The sequence below is a fragment of the Chelonoidis abingdonii genome, chromosome 2 (genome assembly GCF_003597395.2).
Source record: "Chelonoidis abingdonii isolate Lonesome George chromosome 2, CheloAbing_2.0, whole genome shotgun sequence".
NCBI classification, from domain to species: domain Eukaryota; kingdom Metazoa; phylum Chordata; order Testudines; family Testudinidae; genus Chelonoidis; species Chelonoidis abingdonii.
Window position 1 is genome coordinate 134,023,027 of NC_133770.1, and position 21,330 is coordinate 134,044,356.

The 21,330-nt window shown below is 43.5% G+C and overlaps 1 protein-coding gene across 1 annotated transcript in view; it reads right to left on the minus strand.

Moving 5' to 3' along the window:
* SEMA5A (semaphorin 5A) overlaps window positions 1–21,330 on the minus strand; it is a 641,391-nt gene that overhangs the window by 195,581 nt on the left and 424,480 nt on the right. Inside the window, exons 8-10 of the mRNA XM_075062673.1 lie at window positions 10,768–11,053; window positions 7,844–7,979; window positions 274–478 (exon numbers count right to left, since the gene is read on the minus strand). Of these exons, the coding sequence (XP_074918774.1) occupies window positions 274–478; window positions 7,844–7,979; window positions 10,768–11,053 (627 nt within the window). The remainder of the gene's footprint in view (window positions 1–273; window positions 479–7,843; window positions 7,980–10,767; window positions 11,054–21,330) is intronic.

A 21,330-nucleotide genomic window follows, 5' to 3' on the forward strand; every position in this document is an offset into this window, starting at 1 on the left:
GGTTTTCCCCTTCAACTTTGTGGAACAGGCATGGGGTGGGGGGGACCTCCATTCATGCAGAGGACACAGAGCCTTGATTTTTCACATTTTGTACAAAAGAACCACACACTCACCCACCACAAAATGCATGTTCGGATAGGTGAAGGGCACAGTTAATGCTGTCAAATCACAAACCCACTTCTCTAAGTGGTTTAGGCGTTTCAGACCTGATATACGGACCATCGAAAAGGATCTCTGACTTTCTAAAGTTTTCTCAGCACCATTAAGTCATACCTGTGGCCAGATAGATGATATGAAAAAGCATGTCCTTGCCCTGCACCACATCCACTGCCACATGGGAAAATCGGCTGTTGTCCTCCATGAAGTAAGGAATTGGAATAACTGGCTGAACCACCTCATGCATTAGAATAAATTTTTGGGCATCCTGAAGATTCCTCTCAGTCAGATTCATGTACAGACCCTGGTCCATTGTACCGCACTGTAAATAAATAAAAGTATACATATATATATAAAGTACATCTTAACACCCAAATGAAATCTTAGAATCATGTTGTGGAATTCCAAAATCAACCCTTAGTTATGTATTTTAGGGGGGACAGCATCATTCCACCGTAAGTGAGGATCCATTTACAGGAGTAAGTCCAAAATGGATGACTCTGCAGATCAGTATGTCATCTTTATTTGTATTGTGAGGGGTAAGTCTACTCAAAAGAGAATGAGGTTACAACAATATCACTTTAAGTTGTATCATAACTTCAGAAAAAGGTAAGTTATGAAGAATAATTCTTTCCATCCTCTGTCATCCAGTCCCAGCATCCTGCAGTCAGAGGCCTAGGGACACCCAGAGCATGGGGTTGCATCCCTGAAAATCTTGGCCAATAGTCTTTGATTGACCTATCCTCCAGGAACTTATCTAATTTTTTTTGAACCCAGTTATACTTTTGGCATTCACAACATCCCCTGGCTATGAGTTCCACAGGTTGACTGTGCATTGTGTGAAGAAGTATTTCCTTCTGTTTGTTGTAAACCGCCTGCTATTAACTTAATTGGGTGAGCCCTGATTTTTTTGTGTTATGTGAAGGGGTAAATAACACTTCCTTATTCATTTTATCCACACCAGTCATGATTTTATAGACATCTATCATATCTTCCCAGTCTTTTTAATCCCTCCTCACATAGAAGCTGTTCCATACCTTTCTCGGTATCTTTTCCAGCTCTACAATATCTTATCTAATATATCTGATTTAAGCAATAGGTTACATACCACAGTTAGTAGTTCTGCAATTTCATATTTGAGTTCCTTCAGAACTCTTTGGTGAATATCATCTGGTCCTGGTGACTTAGTCCTTTTTAATTTATCAATTTGATCCAAAACCTCCTTTACTGACTCCTCCATCTGGGACTGCTCCTCAGATTTCTGACCTAAAAAGAATGGCTCATGTGTGGGAAACTCCCTCACATCTTTTGCAGTAAAGACTGATGCAAAGAATTCATTTAGCAACTCTGCAATGACCTTATGTTCCTTGAGTGCACCTTTAACACCTCAATTGTCCAGTGGCCCCACTGACTGTTTGGCAGGCTTCCTGCTTCTGATGCACTTATAAAAAAAATTGCTCTTAGTTTTTGTGTCTTTTTCTAGTTGCTCTTCAAATTCCTTTTTGGCCTCCCTATTTATACTTATACTTATTCTGCTCCATGTGAAATCTTCACACTCAAAATACCAAGAACTCAAAAGCTTTCCATATATTGACTGATTCTGTAGTTCAGCTAACCCAACTGGCCTTTTCAGCCTTAGAGTCAACCATATTACTACAAAAAGGGCCTGGGGCTCTAATCAATAATTTGAGGCAGATTCTCTGCCCTGTTCTGCTTCATTTGCATCACTCAGGCAGCACAAAGGAAGTGGAAACCACCCTCAGGTCCCCTGCTGGAGACTGTACTTCATGGATGTAAAGATCTTTTGACTCCTAAAAGGTGGCCATGTGGTCTTCTTTCAACACCTTCATTAAATTCTACAAGTCAGACATGCAAACATTAACATTAGGTGAAAGGTGCTGCATACAGTAGTATCTCAATAAAAACAAGTTACCTTTGTAGACTACTGATATTATATAGTTTCCCTTTCTATTTCTCCCATTGGAGCCACACTGTTGATAAAATCCTAATATTAGGATCTGTGGAACTTTCTGAGCAGAAAAATAGGAAAATTTATCTGTACTTATCAAAAATTCTCTTTTCTTTTTTAAGAAGGTTTCACAGATTGACCCCCCTTTGGACTAATTAGTTTTACAATATGGAATCAGATTCATAGACTCTAGGACTGGAAGGGACCTCGAGAGGTCATCGAGTCCAGTCCCCTGCCCTTTGGCAGTCATTTGCAGGGAATGTACAGTGTTTTAGCTACACTACAGCTAACAAGTTTAAATGCTTCACAAACTATTTTTAGTCCTTGTTACACTGAAGCACCTGTAGCCTTTGCTACAGTAAAAGAGTAAGCACTTTAGGGGGGCACTCCTTATACCTTTCAATGGCAAGCCTGGTTGTGCCTAGGGTTGCCAACTTTGTAATTGCACAAAACAGAATACCCTAGCCCTGCTCCTTCCCCGGGGCCACACCCCCTTCCCCAAGGCCCTGCCCCCTGCTCACTACATTCCCCCTCCCTCGGTGGCTCACTCTCCCCCACCCTCACTCACTTTAGCTGGGCTGGGGCAGGGGCGAGGGGTGCAGGAGGGGGTGAGGGCTCTAACTTGAGGTGCAGGCTCTGGGATGGAGCCAGAATTGAGGGGTTCAGGGTGCATGAGGGGGCTCTGGGCTGAGGCAGCGGCCTGGGGCGCAGGAAGAGGTGAGGGCTCTGGCTGGGGGTATGGGCTCTGGAGTGGGGCCAGAGATGAGGGGTTTGGTGTGCAGGAGGGGGCTCCAGGCTGGGGGTGGGGCAGAGGGGTTCAGGGTGTGGGAGGTGGCTCTGAGCTAGGAGGTTGGGGCAGAGACGGTGAGGGCTCCATCTAGGGTGCAGGCTCTGGGGCAGGGGATGAGGGGTTTGGGGTGCAGAAGGAGGCTCTGGGTATGGGGGGAGGCTCTGGGCTGAGGCAACACTTGGAGCCCCATGGTCCGCCCTGCCTAGGAACTGGCTGTTTCCGGGACACAATGCAGAGCCAGGACAGGTAGGGAATAGTCTGCCTTAGACCGCAGCACTGCTGACTGGACTTCGCTGACCGGGGCAGCCAGGGTTGCTTTTTGACCGGGTGTCCTGGTCGAAAATCGGATACCTTGTCACTCTAGTTGTGCCCTCAAAACTGTAAATGGGCTGAAGACTTTGTTAATATCTGTGGATCTTCTTGCACAGAAAGATACACTATTTTCTGACCAGGGATTAGGAAAAACATTCCTGCCCTTTTCTGTAAAACAATGGTCCCTCTTCACATTGTTCTGGCACAGGTGAAGTGTAAAAGAGTATCCCAGCATGGTTACACTTGGGCTAGATGCTAATTTTAGCCTCAAACTTGAATCGTTGTTCCTCTCTCGTAGACTTGTGAATATCTACGGATCAAAACTGAGCCCTTATACTGCTACCCTTCAAGACACATCAGCTTTTCAAACCACATCATACTTTGGGGTGAGCATAAACATAGTGTATGTAGTGTTAGCTGTGATCATTTGGAGTGACCAGTAGGGGACATAGAGCAAGGTGGTAAGAGTCTATGTGAACAGGAAACATAGTCAATTTTGCATTCATCCCAACCAGAGTGTGCTGGGTCTTTGTAATCTCTACATGGTATCAGAGTGGGATTGAATAAAGACCCAACAGATCAGAGAACATCCCTGAAAAAAGGAGAAAGGGGGACAGGAAGGTAGACAAGCAGGCCCTCTAGCCTAGCCAGAACAGTGCACAGAGCAACCAGTGGAATAAGCAGAGAAAAGGCCTGAAAACACAGAGAAATCAGAGAGAACTGCTTTGATGAGTCCAGGGTGCAATAGGGAGTGAGAGTAGGAAAGCAAGGGACACTGAAACTAAGGCTAGGTGATCCATAGCAACACCAGCTTGCTTCCTTAAAGGCCACACCACCTTACCCCACAGAGGCAAATAAACACACAAACAAACAAAAAAAGGCACGGCTGGGGAGGGGGAAATCTGGTAACACAGCAGAAATGGCTACATTTGACCCAGCCTTTTGCCAACCCCCAACCCCAACATAATTTGATGTCCAGCACCCTGAGGGATGGCCACTCTGGGTAAGCAGATTCCAGAGGTTCCGTCTGGCTTCTGGCTTATACTAACAACCAGAGATGAGACAACACCCTATTCTGTACAGTGGGACTTGCAGCAGACAACATTATCCTTCTGAGAAGCCTCAGAGCTGCTCAGATGAAACAGCTCAATATAGTTAAAGAAGTACTAGAGAAGCAGTTCATGTTACAGCACATTATGATTTTTGAGCAAGCACAATTTCACTTACGTAAGCAAGAGAAGGGTGAGTCAGTGAATGATTTCATAGCAGCCCTGCACACCCTAATCCAGCACCGTGACTACAGGGAGATGAGCAAAGACTTAATCAAAGACAGGCTTGTTTTAGGGCTCAGGGACAAACCAACTATCAGAAAGACTCCAAAATTATCCTAACCTAACACGAGAGACAGCCAAGAACATAGTCCTCCAAAGTCAGTTGATAAAGAAGCAACAGACTCTTCTCAGGAATAACTTCGAGGAGGAATCCACTGTAGCAGCCACAGACATTGGGAGGAAAATATCTCAGGAGTCCCAGGAACAATACCCACTCAGTTCAATACGAGGACAAAGGAATATAGAGGGGGTTATGCTACGATGGGGTAAAGATAGGGAATACAATAAGAGCAGGAAAGAATGCTCGTAGTGTGGCAAACCACCTCCCAGCAAACGGCTTTGTCCAGCAGGTGATACCATATGCATGAAATGTCTAAAAGGCAAACATTATGCAGCAGTCTGCTGGTCTCGATGCATGTTAACAGTTGTCTTTCAAGACAATGATCTAAAAGACACCGAGATATACCATTTTGAGCAATAGGAGATGACCATAAAACCCCACCATCGAGTACAACAATCACCTTGGGAAACCTATAAACTTCAAAATAGACAAATGTGCTGATGTAACACTGATTCTAGAATTACTTCATAGGAGGATGAAAACATCAGTTCTCCAAGAGAAAAAAAAAGACTATTGAAAGACCCAGTGCATTCCCCATTAAATGTGAAAAGGAATTTTTTGGCCCTCTAAAACTTGGAGAGAAGACCACATCCCACAAAGTTTATGTTGTAGATGGTCACACACTGCTCTTTTTGGCCTCCCAGCAACCACAGCCCCCAGGCATGGTTATATGTTGCCATTGGCCTCAAAGCTTAGATCAAGAAGAGGTTCCCAATATTATTCCAAGTACCAGAAATATTAGTGGAACAATACTACATTAAACTTACAACAAAAGCAAAGCCATTTACTCTGTGACACCTAGAAGAGTCTCCCTCCCTGTACTGCCTCAGCTGCATGGAGCTAGGATGACCAGATGTCCCAATTTTATAGGAACAATCCCGATTTTTGGATCTTTTTCTTATATAGCCTCCTATTACCCCCCATCACCGTCCTGATTTTTCACATTTGCTGTCTGGTCACCCTACATCGAGCAGATGGATGTCACTTCCAGAATAGACACCCCAGGTGAACGAAGTGCAGGCAGGGTAGTGGTCCCAGAACCAAATGACAAAGTTCTGATCTGCGTAGACTTTACCAAGCTCAATGAGAATGTCTGCAGACAGTGACATGTACATCCATGTATTGAACATCTCCCTGGACATCTTAGTGAAACAAAAGTCTTCTCAAAATTGGATTTCCAGTAGGGGTTTTGGCATGTACCACTTGCAGTGCAGGCATGTGTCAGGACACCTCAATCCTACTTTGTTAGGGTGCTAGCGGGAATCATCAGAACCCAGTGTCATCTTGTTGCATCACCAAGAGAAGGTACAATACAGCCTGATCACCACCTGTATCTTCCAGATCTTCTTCCTGCAAGGAGAGATCCAGCTAGGGAAAGATGACCTCCTGTCTTCCTGAGGATTACATAAGATCTTGAGAAATCAAGAAAGTCAGAGGACTAGTAGCCAAATATCTTAAAAGGGCAGAATAAATCTCTGCCAAAAGGCTGAAAGTTCAAAAGGCAGCCTACCCTGTCCTTCAGAGGGATGTCAATTCTTGTTTAATTTTGATAATATATTCCTATTAAAAGTTGATTAATATAAAGGTTTTATCATTCTTCTGTTTTTAGAATGGGGGATGTGGTATTAGCTGTGAATATGTAAAGTGCCCACAAGAGAGCAGTGAGCAAGGAGATGAGAATCTGTGTCAATGGAATATAAAATTAGCCTTGCGTTCATCCCAGCAAGTGTACTAGATCGCTAATCTCTCTACTGTGGTACCCTCAGTTTGATGAGACAGATGGCACTTTAGTTTTTCATGTATCAAGAAGCACATACAATGCAAGCTTGGGCCCGGCGCATCCAGTCTGGTCTGGGTGAGTGGACCCCTCTGCCCACACAGAGCCTAACTGAAGATAATGTGACTTCATGGAGATGCACTGGATTTTTATTGTACTAGTAATATTACATTCCTGTCTCCCAGATTTGGTATTAAAACTCTGTGTGCGTGTGTGTGTGTGCGCGTGTGTGTGCGCGCGTGCGTGTGCGCGCGTGCGTGTGCGCGTGTGTGTGCGCGCGCACATGCGCCTGGGCAGGTAGGTGGTTGTACTTATATTTGTTACATGTTTAGGGGGTCAATATATGCATATTTTCATGAAGCTCTTATGAAATAGAATAAAATTTAAAAATGCCAAAATTTTGGATGGAATTCCATGTGATGTTCTGGATGTTGTGAAAAAGTGAAAAGACACTTTTTGTGAATCTGGGAAGTGGAGGATTTGTCCCTCAAAGGCCAGGGGGAGCAGGGGAGGAGCTCATCCTTCTCTTTCAAACTTAGGGGTGAAAATGTTAATACAAAAGTGCCTTATTCCCTTTTTTGCCTACTCCTGTGAACAGGGCCGGCGCTTCCATTTAGGCGGCCTAGGCAATTGCCTAGGGCGCCAGGATTATTGGGGGGCGGCATTTTGCCGGCGGGGGGCGGCAGGCAGCTCCAGTGGAGCTGCCGCAGTTGTGCCTGCGGAGGATCCCCTGGTGCCGTGGCTCCAGTGGAGCTGCCGCAGGCATTCCTGCGGACGGTCTGCTGCTACCGCAGCTCCGGTGGACCTCCTGCAGGCACGCCTGCGGCAGGTCCACCAGAGCCATGGACCAGCGGACCCTCCACAGGCACGACTGCAGCAGGTCCACCGGAGCCGCGGGACCAGCACGCAGGGTGGCGAAATGGCTGTGCGCCTAGGGCGCTAAAAACACTAGCGCCGGTCCTCCTTGTGAATAACTTTCAGTCTCCCAACATTTCACAAAAATCAAAGTTCAGGAGATGTAAAATTATCCAACACACATTGAGGAAAAGTGTCCCAATAAATCCTGTTTTTAAAAGTTCACCAGTTTTACATAATATTGTCCTTAAGTTGCCTTTTCTTCCTTTGGCTAATTTGGGCAAAAGGTAACAGAAGGATATGTTGTGCCTATTATCCATGATACTGTTTTGTAATGTGAACTGATCTCTGTACAGCGCCGCTCTTTTCACTGATATCTATCTAAAATAGATTTGTTTACCCAGTAATTGGACTGGCTCCAGATACAGAACTCCAATACTTGTCTCACAGTCTGTACTTTGATACCTTTAAACTGTGCTACATTTTAAAGAAGACTGTTGAGGATTAGTGCCCTCTCCTTCTATGTAAGTACCTGGAAATTAGGGTTGGGATTGGGGTAAGGCAACCAGGCAGAGCGGGAGTTCTCCTGATATTTAAATGGTCCGTTGAAGGCCTGAGTTATGGCACTCAAGTTGAAAACACAAACTGCTGAGGCAGCTATGCTGTTCCTGCAAAACAAAATGAAAACATAAGATAAATAAAGACATCAAGGAATCAATTAACTGCCCGCAAAAAGTAACGTTTCCCCTCATTAACTCTGCAACTCTATTAGTACTTCACAACATGAGTGGAGCCAGCCAGAAAGTGGTCAGGGCCAGGATTCAGCTGCTCACAGCTGCACACCTCGGGCATCCTGGTTGGACTTAAAAGCTATCCTGGCCTAGCCGCCGAGGGTGGGAGAGTAAATCCTACTGCAGTCAAGCTCTTCATCTTCAAAACACGTTATAAACACTAACTAGCCATTCTTACTACACCTCTGCGTGACACACACTGAAAGAATCATCATCACCACTTTTTAGATGGGAAAACTAAAAATGAATAAAGTGGCTTGTCCAGAATATTGAGGGAGCTTGGATTGAAACTAAGGAATTCCTGCCTCCCAGTCCTGTTCTTTTACATACTTAATTTCGTGCATCAAAGCCACCACTCTTCCAAATAAGAAGGGCATCTCACTATCTGTCAATATTTCTCCTTTTCTAATCAGCCTGTTGTATTGTGACTGGGGCTAAGTCTGTTCCCTTTGAAATACTCCCAAATTCTTGCAGGATGAGAAACCAAGAGATCTGCACTCTTGCCCACATTCTCCACACAGCACTATCACTATGCCCAACAAGTGCCCACTGGCTGGCAAAATAAGCCCATAAGGAGGTAACTTGAACTGAACACTCTCTAAACTCACTGACTCAAAGAGTTAAACCATGGCCAAGCCAGTTATACCATTCCCCTATTTTCATGTTGAAAATAAGACAAAGTGCAACAATGTGCTAATTCTGCATAACGTAAACAATATAGATCTGTATACAGTAACTGTGAGAATGCCTAAAATGGGACTTAGCTGCAAATTACAACTTTGTGTTGGCATAAAAACATAAATAAAACTAAATCCAAAAAGAACTGCAGTATTTGGGGGTTTTAAAATATTTATAAAAATCCTTTTAGCAGAAGCAAAATAAACTGAATGCCCAACAGCTAACAGTGAATTAAGATTCAGAATTACTCTTTTAACAATACATATAACTCATGGAATTAAAATCCTGATTTGTTCTTTTTTCCACAATGTTAGATAAATGGATAGGTAATGAGGCAGGCAGACAGTTACACAAACTTCCACTGTGGGCAAAAGTGCTGACAAGTGGTCCACATAGCATTTATTTCTTCTAACTTACTCTGTTGTTTAAACAAGGCTTTAGAAAGCAAATCTACTATTTAAGCTTCAAATTGTTATTGTTCAAACATATGGGGAAGAGAAAATAATCCCTGGGGATCAGAGCTGCCAACAACTGAACAAACAGTGTAGCGGTTCGGATTTACAACCATGACCAAAAAGCACTTTGACTCCTTATGCTTGTCAGGCTTATTGCAAAAAAATAAAATAAAAACCCACTAGTAGATGACAGTAAGTTTCATATTATCCATTTGTACACAGGCAATTAGCATCAAGGATGCTAAAACCTCATCTGATTTACTGTAACAGGCAACCTACTCATCATTTCTGGATCTCCTAGAGCCCACTAAGGACCTAACTTGTAGATTCTGATTGTCTGAAAGACAGTCTGCTCATGAAGCAGCCATGGCATTGGATTTAGTGGTCACATTACATGAATTGTGGGGAGGCATGGTGCTGTCATTCTTAATCTTTACAAAGAGAAACATTTTCATCCACCAGCTGGCAATTTTACAGGCAATACAAACTAAAATCACTGTAATTGAAATTCCCAGATTGTGGAGTACTAAGTGCAGCCCAGTAGGTCCTAATGGTCCCCTCTATTTACACTGATGAAGAGAGGCATGTTTCTTGTCCTTAGGAGACCACATAGCTTCTCCACGATCGCACTGTAGGGCTGGTGCTCTATGGAGGAAAGCATGTGGGGATTCAAGCATGGGGAATTTCTAGAAATCTAGAGCTGGTAGAAAAAAATCCACAAAACCGTCTGTGAAAAATTTCCTGACCAGCTCCAGTTAACTCCTCTCTGCAGTATCTGTCCTCCTTGGACACAATATAATGGGCAGCCACTGCAGAAACTAGCTAGTGGCAGCAAGTCTTCAAATAAAGCCTGCTTCCATGGGGAAAGAGTAGCCTCAAAGAACAGGGCAATCCTTAGGAATGACCGAGGACCTGCAGGTCCACTCTCTGCTTCCCTCAGAGCTTCTCAAAACCTGCAGACCATGCAAATTTACCGCTTTATGATAGTGCAGGCCCCTCCACTTGGAGGGAAGAATGGGGTTCCAACTCCATGAGATCAACTTCCTATGGTTTCTGGAGTAGTTTTCCCCTCCTGTGGGTTCTTCTATGACAATTATAATTAAAAGGTTTTTCCCCTCAAATACATTTCACATTTTACTGTACTAAGAAGGGCTTCTTGCCTTTTGACTTTTCCGCTTGCACAAAGTGGATAAAGTTTACATTTAAAGGAGCAAGATGACAAAACAGGTCATAAAGACAAAGATTGCACTGTTGGGAGGAAAGAGTAAGCATACTTCCTTCTTCTGCACTTTCTACAGCAGCAACCTATAAGTGAAGCATTTGGTGTTAACCATTAGTTGTTGGAGACCGTTCACTGGACTAGGTGGACCATTGGTTTGAACTAATAGAGCAGACAGTCAAAATATTTCAGTACAAGATGATCTGTTTATATAATATCCCTTCCACATGTAGAACCAGACGAGAGCTTGAGCGCCTTAGACTTCACTCTGAATAGAACAGAAAAAGTAACAAATTTTATGTAAGTTACATACACATTAGTTGTAAAGATCCCATAGATTAAGTCCAGTTCTGGCAGGAAGAAAGTGCTTTGTAATTCATTGTAGTAAAATGGAATTTCTCCAGGGCGAGAGCAGTTCAGACGAGCCTTCATAAAGGTTGTCCAGGTGTCCTCTAGCAAAAATCTGCCCCCAATATCATTTTTGCAGACCCGAGCAGCCCGGGAAAAGACTGTTTTTCCACAGTCATGCTCTACTGCATTCTCTCGGAAGAAGAAGTAGGTGAAGTTTCCAATGTCATAGGATGACACAAAATTTGGTTCTGAAAAGAATCAGAGAAAAAAAATACATCATGTATAGTTGATACATATTCCAATATTTACTGGAAATTGCTAGATTTCTCTCTATACATCAGCCTGAGAATGTTTCAAAATTCAAAATTATTGTTATTTTTCAATGTTAAAATGAGGTAAATTATATTGATATTCATGCAGGCATGAATTAGAATTCTGCACTTCTGTGCATCATGAGGAGACTGTAGAGACAGCAGTTACTGAACACACAATCTGAGTTTTGGTTATAAAAAACAGCAATCTGAGTGTGGTATAGTAAATTAGGCCCTGACAAGCGCATACATCAGTCTATCCCTGTTCAGCAAGGGCTTGATATTGTGGCCACTGAAATCAATGGTGACGCTCCCATTGGCTTAAAAGCACAGGATCATATACCAAAGTAGTTAAGTATATGCTTAATTGCTTTAATGAAAAGAAAGGGACTGCTGAAGGGGGACCTTTGAGAACAAGATAACTTGGTTTTAACAATACATCAAATAAAACGTTTAATACACTTTAAAATATTTTGGTTTCCTCTTTACAAAATATAAAACTAAATAAAATTGATACACTAAATTTATTCTGGCAAAGAAGTAAAACATTCAGGAGAAATTAGAGAATAAAAAATTACTGATCTAAGAAATAAGGAACAAATTTAAAAAAATAAAAAATTCTGGAGACCAGAGAAAATAAAAATATGGTACTTTTCCTGTAAGGATTACAGAAGCTAACGAGAATCCATGAGCTTGACAGTGATCGAGAACCTGATGATTTCTTAAAGGCAAAGCACATTAGATATATTGATCTGTGGAGCAGGAGAAAAGTAATTGTAAAAAATGGTTGCCACTTAAAGAGAGGTGTAAGATTTTTTACATACATTTCCAGAATTCATTCTAAAAATATTTTAAATAAAAAACACTATTTTAAATAAAAATGAAAAACACTATTTCTGATACACATAACTACCGTAGATAACTTTAGTAATAGAGCTGGTCAAAACATTTCCAACTGAACAGTTTTCCATCAGAAAATGCTGATTTGATGGACTTGAAATATTCTGCAGGACCATGTCATTTCCCCTGAAACTTTTGATGGAAACTAGGCACACAGGCAGGCTGGCTTCCTACTATCTCACCCAGCTCCCGAGGCTCACTGGCAGTCCCACTGGCAGGCTGGCTTCCCACGGATCCCTGGCACCCCAGGCACCCAGCTCTACTGGGAAAGGCTGGATGACTTTCCATGCTGCCTGGCTTCCCAACTAACTAGTTCTCTGGGCTACCCACCCTGTGGGTAGGCTTCCTGGCTCCCCAGTCACACAGCTCCCCAGCTAGCTGGCTCCTCAGCTTCCCACATGGCAGGCAGGTGGGAGGGCTGCTCATTTCCCTGGGTGGTTGGTTTACTGGGCTAGTTGGCTTTCCAGATAGCCAACTCCCTAGCTGGCCATCTGTCTGACTGGCCAGTTGAGTCTGTGGAGCATAGGAAACTTGGCATTCCACCAGCCTGCCAGGCAGGCTGCTGTGGAACATGGGATTCTGAGGAACGTATTTTATTTTGGTGTTTATGAAACAAAATATTTCAGAATTTCAGTCCCATGAAAAATTTTGACATTTTCATCTGATTCATCATTATTTTTTTCTGAAATACTGAAATTTTTCATGGATCAAAAATTTTGTTTCCCAGCCAGTTTTATTTATTAGTAGTTATATGTGGAAAGTGCTAATAATCTAACGAATGTAGGATCAGGCCTTTATGTCTGCAGAGCACCTAGTACACTGTGGGTGCTACCAGTAAAAAAGTCATACATAATAGTAATTATGTGTTTCCAATAGTACCCACAATATGCTAGCGTTATGCAAACACAAAAGTCGCTGCCTCAAACATTTTAAACTATACTATTAGTTCATATAATTGCAGAAGTTACTAATAGTTCTTTATGAACTCTAATTGTAGATAGAGAGAGAGAGAGAGAGAGAGAGTGATGAGCTGCCAAAATCTTAATAACCGGTTCCCTACCAGGTCTTCAGCGGCACTTCGGTGGCGGGTCCTTCAGTCCTACGTGGTTTTTTATGTGTTTTTTTTTAGTCATCCCTGCTGGGACCCTGTCAAAACCAGCCCTGCACATCGGGGTTGCAAAATTGTATCAGGGGCCTGTAGGGAAGGCTGTGCCTCCCAAAACAGCCTACCCCCCCATCTGAACTCCACCGACGTCCTGCCCCCGAATGCCTGCCTCAGAACCCGCAACCCATCAACTCCCCTCTGCTCCTTGTCCCCTGACCAACTGCTCCCGAGACCCCCTCCAACTGCCCCCCAGGACCCCACCCCCTACCTAACTCGCCCCTCTCCCTGTCCCCGACTGCCCCAACCCCATCCACCACCACTCTGACAGACCCCTGAGACTCCCACGCCTTCCCAACCCCCCTTGTTCCCAGTCCCCTGACCGCCCCCCAGAACCTCCGCCCCCTCCAACCGCTCCCTGCCCCTTATCCAAACCTCCTCCCAGCCCCAGCCCAGCCCCTTACCGTGCTGCTTAGGGCAGCGTGTATGGATGCCGCGTGGCCCGCTGGAGCTCGCAGCCCCACCCCCTTATCATGCCAACGAAAGCAGCAGGAGCTGCAGAGCTGCCCAGGAGCGGTCCAGAGCGCTGGTGCGGCACTGTCATAGTATTCTTTCCCCAATCTGAACCTTAGAGTCCAAAAATGAGGTACTAGCATGAATTTCTCTAAGCTTAATTACCAGCTTAGATCTGATATGCTGCCACCAATCAGGACTCTGAGTGCCTGATAAACTCTGGTCTCCCCAAAACCTTCCCTGGGGACCCCCAAGATCCAGACCCCCTGGATCCTAACACAAGGAAAGTAAACTCTTTCCCTCACCAGTGCCTCTCCTAGGCTTTCCCTCCCTGGGTTACCCTGGAAGATACTGGGATTCACTCCTTGAATCTTAAAACAGAACCTTCCACCTCTACCCGTCCTCTCTCTCTCCCACCAAGTCCTTGGTGAGTACAGACTCAATACCTTAGCAAGAACCAGAGGAAAAAAAAATCAATTAGGTATTTAAAAGGAAGTTTTTAATAAAAGAAAGAAAAAATAAGAAATCTGTGTAAATACAAGATGTAATATTACAGGGTCTTTCAGCTTATAGTCACCAGTGAGAAAAGCCTCCCCCCAGCAAAAATGCAATTTAAAAATACTTCCAGCAAACTACACATTTGCAAATACAGAAAAACAATTTAAAAGACTATAATCACCTTTCTACTTAATACTCACTATTCTGAATATATAAGAGACTGTAGCAGAGAGATTGGCAAGAAACCTGGTTGCACGTCTAGTCCCTTTCAGGACCCAGAGAGAACAAAGCAAAAAACTCACAAACCACAAACAAAGGCTTCCCTCCACCGAGATTTTAAAGTATCTTGTTTCCTGATTGGTGCTCTGGTCAGGTGTGACAGGTCACTGTTTGTTAACCCTTTACAGGTGAAAGAGACATTAACCCTTAGCTATCTGTTTATGACAGGCACACTGAGGCTCTGTGAGAGGGGAGAAGCCAGGGGACCCTTCCCAGCCAGAAGCTCAGGTGGACCAGACAGGACGGTCCCGTGGGCCGGAGTTTGCCCACCCCTTTAACAACCAGTTCTAAACTGGCTTCTACATTTAACAACCAGGTCACATGAACTGATGCGAACCAGCTCCAGCTCACCACGGTATATATATATATAGAGAGAGAGAGAGAGAGGCTGTCAAACCATTAAAAATAATTGCAAGATAAAAAAAATTGCTGTGTTTAATTGCAGTTTTAATCACACTGTTAAACAATAACAGAATATCAATTTAAATGTATTATAAGTATTTTGGATGTTTTTCTTCATTTTCAAGTATATTGATTTCAATTACTACACAGAATACATAATGTCTAGTGCTCACTCTAGATTATTATTTTTGTTACACATATTTGTACTGTAAAAAGATAAACAAAAGCAATAGTATTTTTCAGTTCACCTCATACAAGTGCTGTAGAGCAATCTCTTTATCGTGAAAATGCAATTTAATAAAGTAGAATTTTTTTTCCATATCTGATTAAAAAAACAAAACAATGTAAAACTTTAAAGCCAAAAAGTTGAAGCATGAAGGACATGCAAATATTTAGCATATCTGGCATATAAATAACTTGCAATACCGGCTACAACAGTGCCATGCGAATGCTTGTTCTCACTTTTAGGTGAAATTGTAAATAAGAAGCAGGCAGCATTATCTCCTGTAAATGTAAACAAACTTGTTTGTCTTAGCAATTGGCTAAACAAGAAGTAGGACTGAGTGGACTTGTATAAAGTGAATTGAAAAATACTACTTCCTTTGTTTATCTTTTTTACAGTGCAAATATTTGTAATAACAAATATAAAGTGAGCACTGTACACTTTTTATTCAGTATTGTAATTGAAATCAATATATTTGAGAATGTAGAAAGCATCCATATTTAAATAAATGCTATTTTATTATTGTCCAACAGTGCAATTAAAACTGATTAATCACAACTACTTTTTAATCTAGTTAATTTGTTTTGTGATAATTGTATCCCTGAACTGTGATTAATTGACAGCCCTAATATACATATACATCCACACCCACACCTGGCATTACAGATGGAACAAGATGAATAAAAGTACCAATAATTTAAAAAACTCAAATCTTTCTAAATTTGTTTTTCTGTAAAATATATGAGCATATACTGAATAGTTAACGATCTAGTGATGTAAATGTTTTACTGGCACTCATTTGGGATGATCTGTATAGGCCATTTGTAATGCAGAAATCACTAACTTATGTTGGTGAAACCTTTACAACATATCATACCATCATATATGAAACAGTTCATGCAGACACAAAAGACAGATACATATACACAAGTATCAGGGTGGGGTTTTTTTATGATAAACGCAACTCATATTTCTTCTGTTCCTAAAAGACACCACAATGTTCAGTTCTATGGAAAAAATGTTGTATTGTTCCTTTAGCTAAATTAACACTTTTTTTGGTACATTGAGGAATGTCAGGCCAATAGGAGTGAAAACATTGCTCCCCATTGACAGTCTTCGATTTATATCTGCAGCATATCTGTTCAGTGTTTCTATTTATCTGTAATGGATGTAAAAGATAACCTTGGACCTCCATTACCATATAATGGATGAGGTAAATCTCTCTTCTCCCTCCCCGCCCATTATCTCTACAAAATGTTCTAATACTCAGGAGAAAAACTACTTGCTGGAGGGAGGGGAAGATTCAGCAATCTGGATGTAACTTGAGCTATTTGTGCAACGTAGAAGGTTTAGTCCTATTTAAGTCAATATCCACTAATGGTGTGCAGAAAGGAACCCAACAGACTTTCAGCATGAAAAAGAAGTAATTTCAAACTACCTGTTGGACTTCTACAGTCTAATAGCCCACTTGTTCTTTTAACCCTTTTCAGCAGTACAATGTCTGATCTAAAACAGTTTCTACTTGCACAAAGATTCAACACATGTTGATTAATTTTTCTTAAAAATATACTGTAGAAAAAACAACTACTAAAGCTGCATCCTGGCAATCGGCTCTGCTGACACTTCCATCTCTGTTGAAGCCCACTGTCTTCAACGGGACTCCACAGGAGCATATGGTTCACACACAAAAATCTGATTGCAGGGTCAGTGCCAAAATCAGAGTTAACATTGCTGACAGTATGCTTAGATGTTCAAATGCTTTAGGAATAAAAAATGTTATGAAATCCAGTCTGAGTGGTTTTATTGACCTTTGATAAATGCATGTAAATCTCTTACTGGACAACATTTTTAAAATGTCTATATAATACATATAACACACAGACTTGTACATATAGTTCACTGACTCAAACCTGAAAAATAATGTATCTATCCACAAACACCTGTACAGATACTTCAGTGACTATGATTTGATAAAAAGGAGGCCAGCTGGTGAAAGCTGTGAAAGCTGTTCCCATTTGCATGAAATGTATTAATACTAGCATCACCTCAGGGGATTCTGTGGATTTTCTCAGATTATCCTGTCAGACTTTATTTCATTTTTTCATTTGGAGAAAATTTACTGAGTCATTTTGGAGTTTCAGAAAAAGGGTGATTCTTGTCCGAGAAAAATTAGTTTATATATGCTCAGATATTGGATGGAGACCTGAAATTTATCAGTATGGAGAGCTCTTTCCAACAGAACTTTGTAATATAGGAGATGAAATTGCCCAAATGTTGCTCTAGGATAAGGCAGTGGGAGTTGCTCATGAACATTTGAGGACAGAATTTAACTCTATTGTAGGACTTTTTCTGTACTGAGTACCTTTAAAATAGCGTAGTGTTAACAGCTACAGTATATGCATCCCTCAAAACTTTGTACCTTTCATATTATTATATTCATTATTTTCTTTTTCACACTGAACTGAGGACTTTAGAGGTATAGGAGAGAAGGTACATGCTTTCCCTACCAGTGGATGTCTTCTGGAAGAGAGGCCCTCTCAAGATTGTTCATATGGGAGGATGGTAGGCCTAGTCTAATAATGAGATCTTAATGGGACAATGGCATGTCTCTTTCTTCTCCAACACTACATTCCTTGGGCAGGGGAAGACTGAAAGTCTTTTCTTCTCCCCAGGGGCCTTCCCCTGAGAACACCTGGGGCTTTTCTCCTTTTTTGCCCCCTCCCCCCTCAGAAAGTGCATGGGGATGGTCCTACTGAAAGCATCATTTTCTCTCCTCGCAATGAGATCTTCTATTTTTCTCTCCTGCTGTTAAGATCCTATTCTCCCTCCAATATTTAGGTCTTTCTTCCTTTCTTCTGTGACTGTTATTTTTCTGCCTGTGATCCTCACAACACTGGGCCTTTTTTGACCCAACTCAGTTTTGCTCCCTTTTACTGAAGTATTAAAGAGGCTCATGCTCCCACTGGGCTGGCTGGAGGTATTCTAATGGAGAGCTGGCATTGGGCAGAGCATGCAGACAGGTGACAGGAATCAGGGCCTGTGGCAGAGCCAGTCTCTGGCCAACCTGACTAGCACAGATATCTTGTAGTAGGCTGCTTGACTGGTTATACTGTCTAATTGGTGGGAAAAATCAGCAGACCAGCTCTGAAACCCAGCAGCAGCTTGGTGTCTGCTCAAAGCATTAATCCATGGCTATGACAGCTCCTGTGCCTGCTTGTTCCCAGCCTTGCCCCAACTTGTTCCAGTTCTGCTCCTGCCTTGGTTCATGCCAGGTAACCCAACTCTGACCTTTGGTTCTGATTCCTGACTTCTGATTTCAGCTCTGTCCCTAGGCTCTGGCATCTGGCCTCTGACTTTAGCTCTGTCCCTGGGCTCCTATTCCTGGCTACAGGCTCCTGCTTCAACCACTAGGCAACACCACCCATGGCCCAGACTCTGACAGTTTGAGCAGCCCAAAAGACACCAACAATAAAGAAACTACAGCTGATATGGGGAGCATGGATCCTGCAAAGGTCAATATCTCTGATGGTGATAGTGGAAGCCATACAGACTTTCCTAGCCCAGGTTGCCATCCTGGACGTGCAGAATGCAATCCTGCAAGCTCCAGGCATGCTGCCTTCAGCTCCAATCTGTGCTCTGCCCAACCTCCCTCTGCCTGACAAATTCAATAGCAATCATCACAGATTTTGTAGGTTCCTAAATCAGCATCAGACTCTATTTCTCCTACACCCATAGTCATACTCCACTGATCAAGCCCAGGTAGGAATGATATCAGCATACTTATGGGGGAGGCCCCGACGTCTCTGCTCCTGGAAAAATCAAGCCCACTACTAGCACAATTTGAGATTTTGTTAGAGCTATGGGGGCGATCTTTGATGACCTGACTCATGAGCATAGTTGAAGATGCACTTCAGGTTTTTACAGGAGGGATGTGTTTGACACAAAGAAATCAGACACCCTACTGCTCTATTGCAGCTGTGACTGCACCATTGACCTCTAGCTAGGAGTAGAAGTTCCATTTGGGCACATCTTCTCCTTCTCCAGACTGAAACTACAAGCCCACTGGAGCTAACTCGCAGAAAACCTGCAGAGACTCTCCTTGTCCCCAGTGGGGCCCCCCCATCTTCTTTGTGGTGAAGAAAGGCCTCTTTCTCCAGCCTTGCGTGGACTACCAAACTCTGAAGATTACAATCCAAAACCAGTACTTCTTACCATTTATTAATGAGCTGTTCAAAAGGCTGGTATACTAGTTCATCTTTCAACTCTGGTGGGAATTTCTCAGACTCCTTGGCACTTCACCTCACCTGCCTGTTACCTACAGACTAATGTGCAAACAGAGTGTCAATCTGCTATCTAAGGCTACGTCTACACTGCACGATTATTTCGAAGTAGTTTAAACCGATATTACGAAACCGATGTTATAAAATCGGTTTTGCGCGTCCACAATGCGATCACAAAATCGATTGCTTGTGTCCATGGTCCAAGGCTACCATCGATTTCAGGAGCGTTCGGAGCGGAGCACATGTGGGTAGCTGCTTCCTCAGCTTTCCATAGTCCCCTTCCGTGTTGAGAGCACAAGTGCACTGAGGGCCGAAATTGCCCAGAGTGTGGCTGGTGTACAGGCCTCCCTCCCTTTGTGAGGGCAGCAGAAACCTTGGCGCGTTTTCCGGGTGTGCATGGCAACACCATAGCACAGCTCATGGACCTGAGTCCCATAACGGTATCTATCTGACGTTGTCACACCTCGCTTACTCTCGGCGGACTAAAACTGAACAATGATACGAAAGGGAGGAGGAGAGGAGGAGGCTGTCTATTGGTGACGCCGAGGACAGCGATGATCGAGAGGAGGCAGCATTCTCCAGAACCTGGTCTGGGCCCAGCGTGGCTACTGCTATTACGGGGATTCTACTACCTGAAGCCGAGTGGGCACGGGAAACAGACAGATGTGGCCGCATTGTTTTGACGGTGTGGGACGATTTCGCCAGGTGGCTGCGGAACTCGCGAGTGCGTCAGAGGCGCTGTCTTAGCTACTTTTGACTGCGTACCCCCGCCCGACCCGTAAATATCCAAAGGAGCAGCCCTCCAGTGGAGAATGCGATGCAATAGCGTCTGTGAAGCTTGCAACGCCAGGACAGTCTCGGTCAGTCGGAATCGCAATTTTCGCGCTCGTGCGAAGAATCTACTGTGTGGGCTCAGTGAGTGCAAGTAGCGCAAAAGCACTCTAAGCGCTGCTGCTACGTACAGGTTGCTGCTTGAACACGTTGCGGTAGATAGTTGGAGAGTGGCTTTGCCTGCCGAATGGGTTTTCCAGAGACTGTGGGGGCCATAGATGGAAACCCAGATCCCTATCTTGGCCCTAGAGACACCAGGGCACCAGTACAGAACGTAAGGGGTACGTTTTCAATGGGCTGCAAGCACTAGTGTGCACACCAAAGGACGTTTCACTCAATCCACGTGGAGATTAGGCCAGGAGAGGTTCAGCGCTCGCGTCTCAAGGACACTAGTCTGTTAACTGGCGTGCAGAAAGGAATTACTTTCCCAGACCAGAAATAAACGGTTGGGCAATGTTCAAATGCCTATAGTTATACCTGGAGGACCGCAGCTACCCCTTGATGCCATAGGCATACATGAAGCCTACACTGGGCAGGCCTGAGACTGGCAGGATGTTCAACTACGCCCTGAGCAAAAGTGCGGATGTGTAAGAATGTTGCATTCTGCCGTTTAAAGTCGCTGGCGGATCCATTACATTACTACGCTCAGACCCTCAGCCAAACCAATGTACGCTGCTGATTCGTCCTTGCGTGTGCTCCATCAACTGCTTTGTGAGACTAAGGGAGACATTATGGCTGGGTTGCGGGGGCTGAGGCCAATCACCGGCCGCTGAGTACAAGTCAGCCAGAGGACCAGGCGATTGAAGAGCACACCTGGAGCGCGTTGCGCATCAGTCAGAAGGCATTGAAGACAAGTTCAGCACGGCGCGCAGGGTACGTGTTGATGTTTGCTTCCCCCTTGAGAACGCTCCGACTGATGGACTTGACTTAGTGTAGCAAACCACCTCCCCTTTCATACAGGTTGGCCCGAAGAAAATAAATTCTGTACGTAAACTCATTTATTATTCATTAAGTAATATGCACGTTGAAATATATCAGATTCCTTACAGATTTCCCTGAGTACAACCACCCCCCTTTCGATGTATCTGTTATACAAGGAACTATAAAAAAGGCAGAGAATTAGGAAGGATGTTCCTGTAGCTGTGCTTTGGAAGGAGGGGAAGGGAAGGCTACTAAGCACATTGTA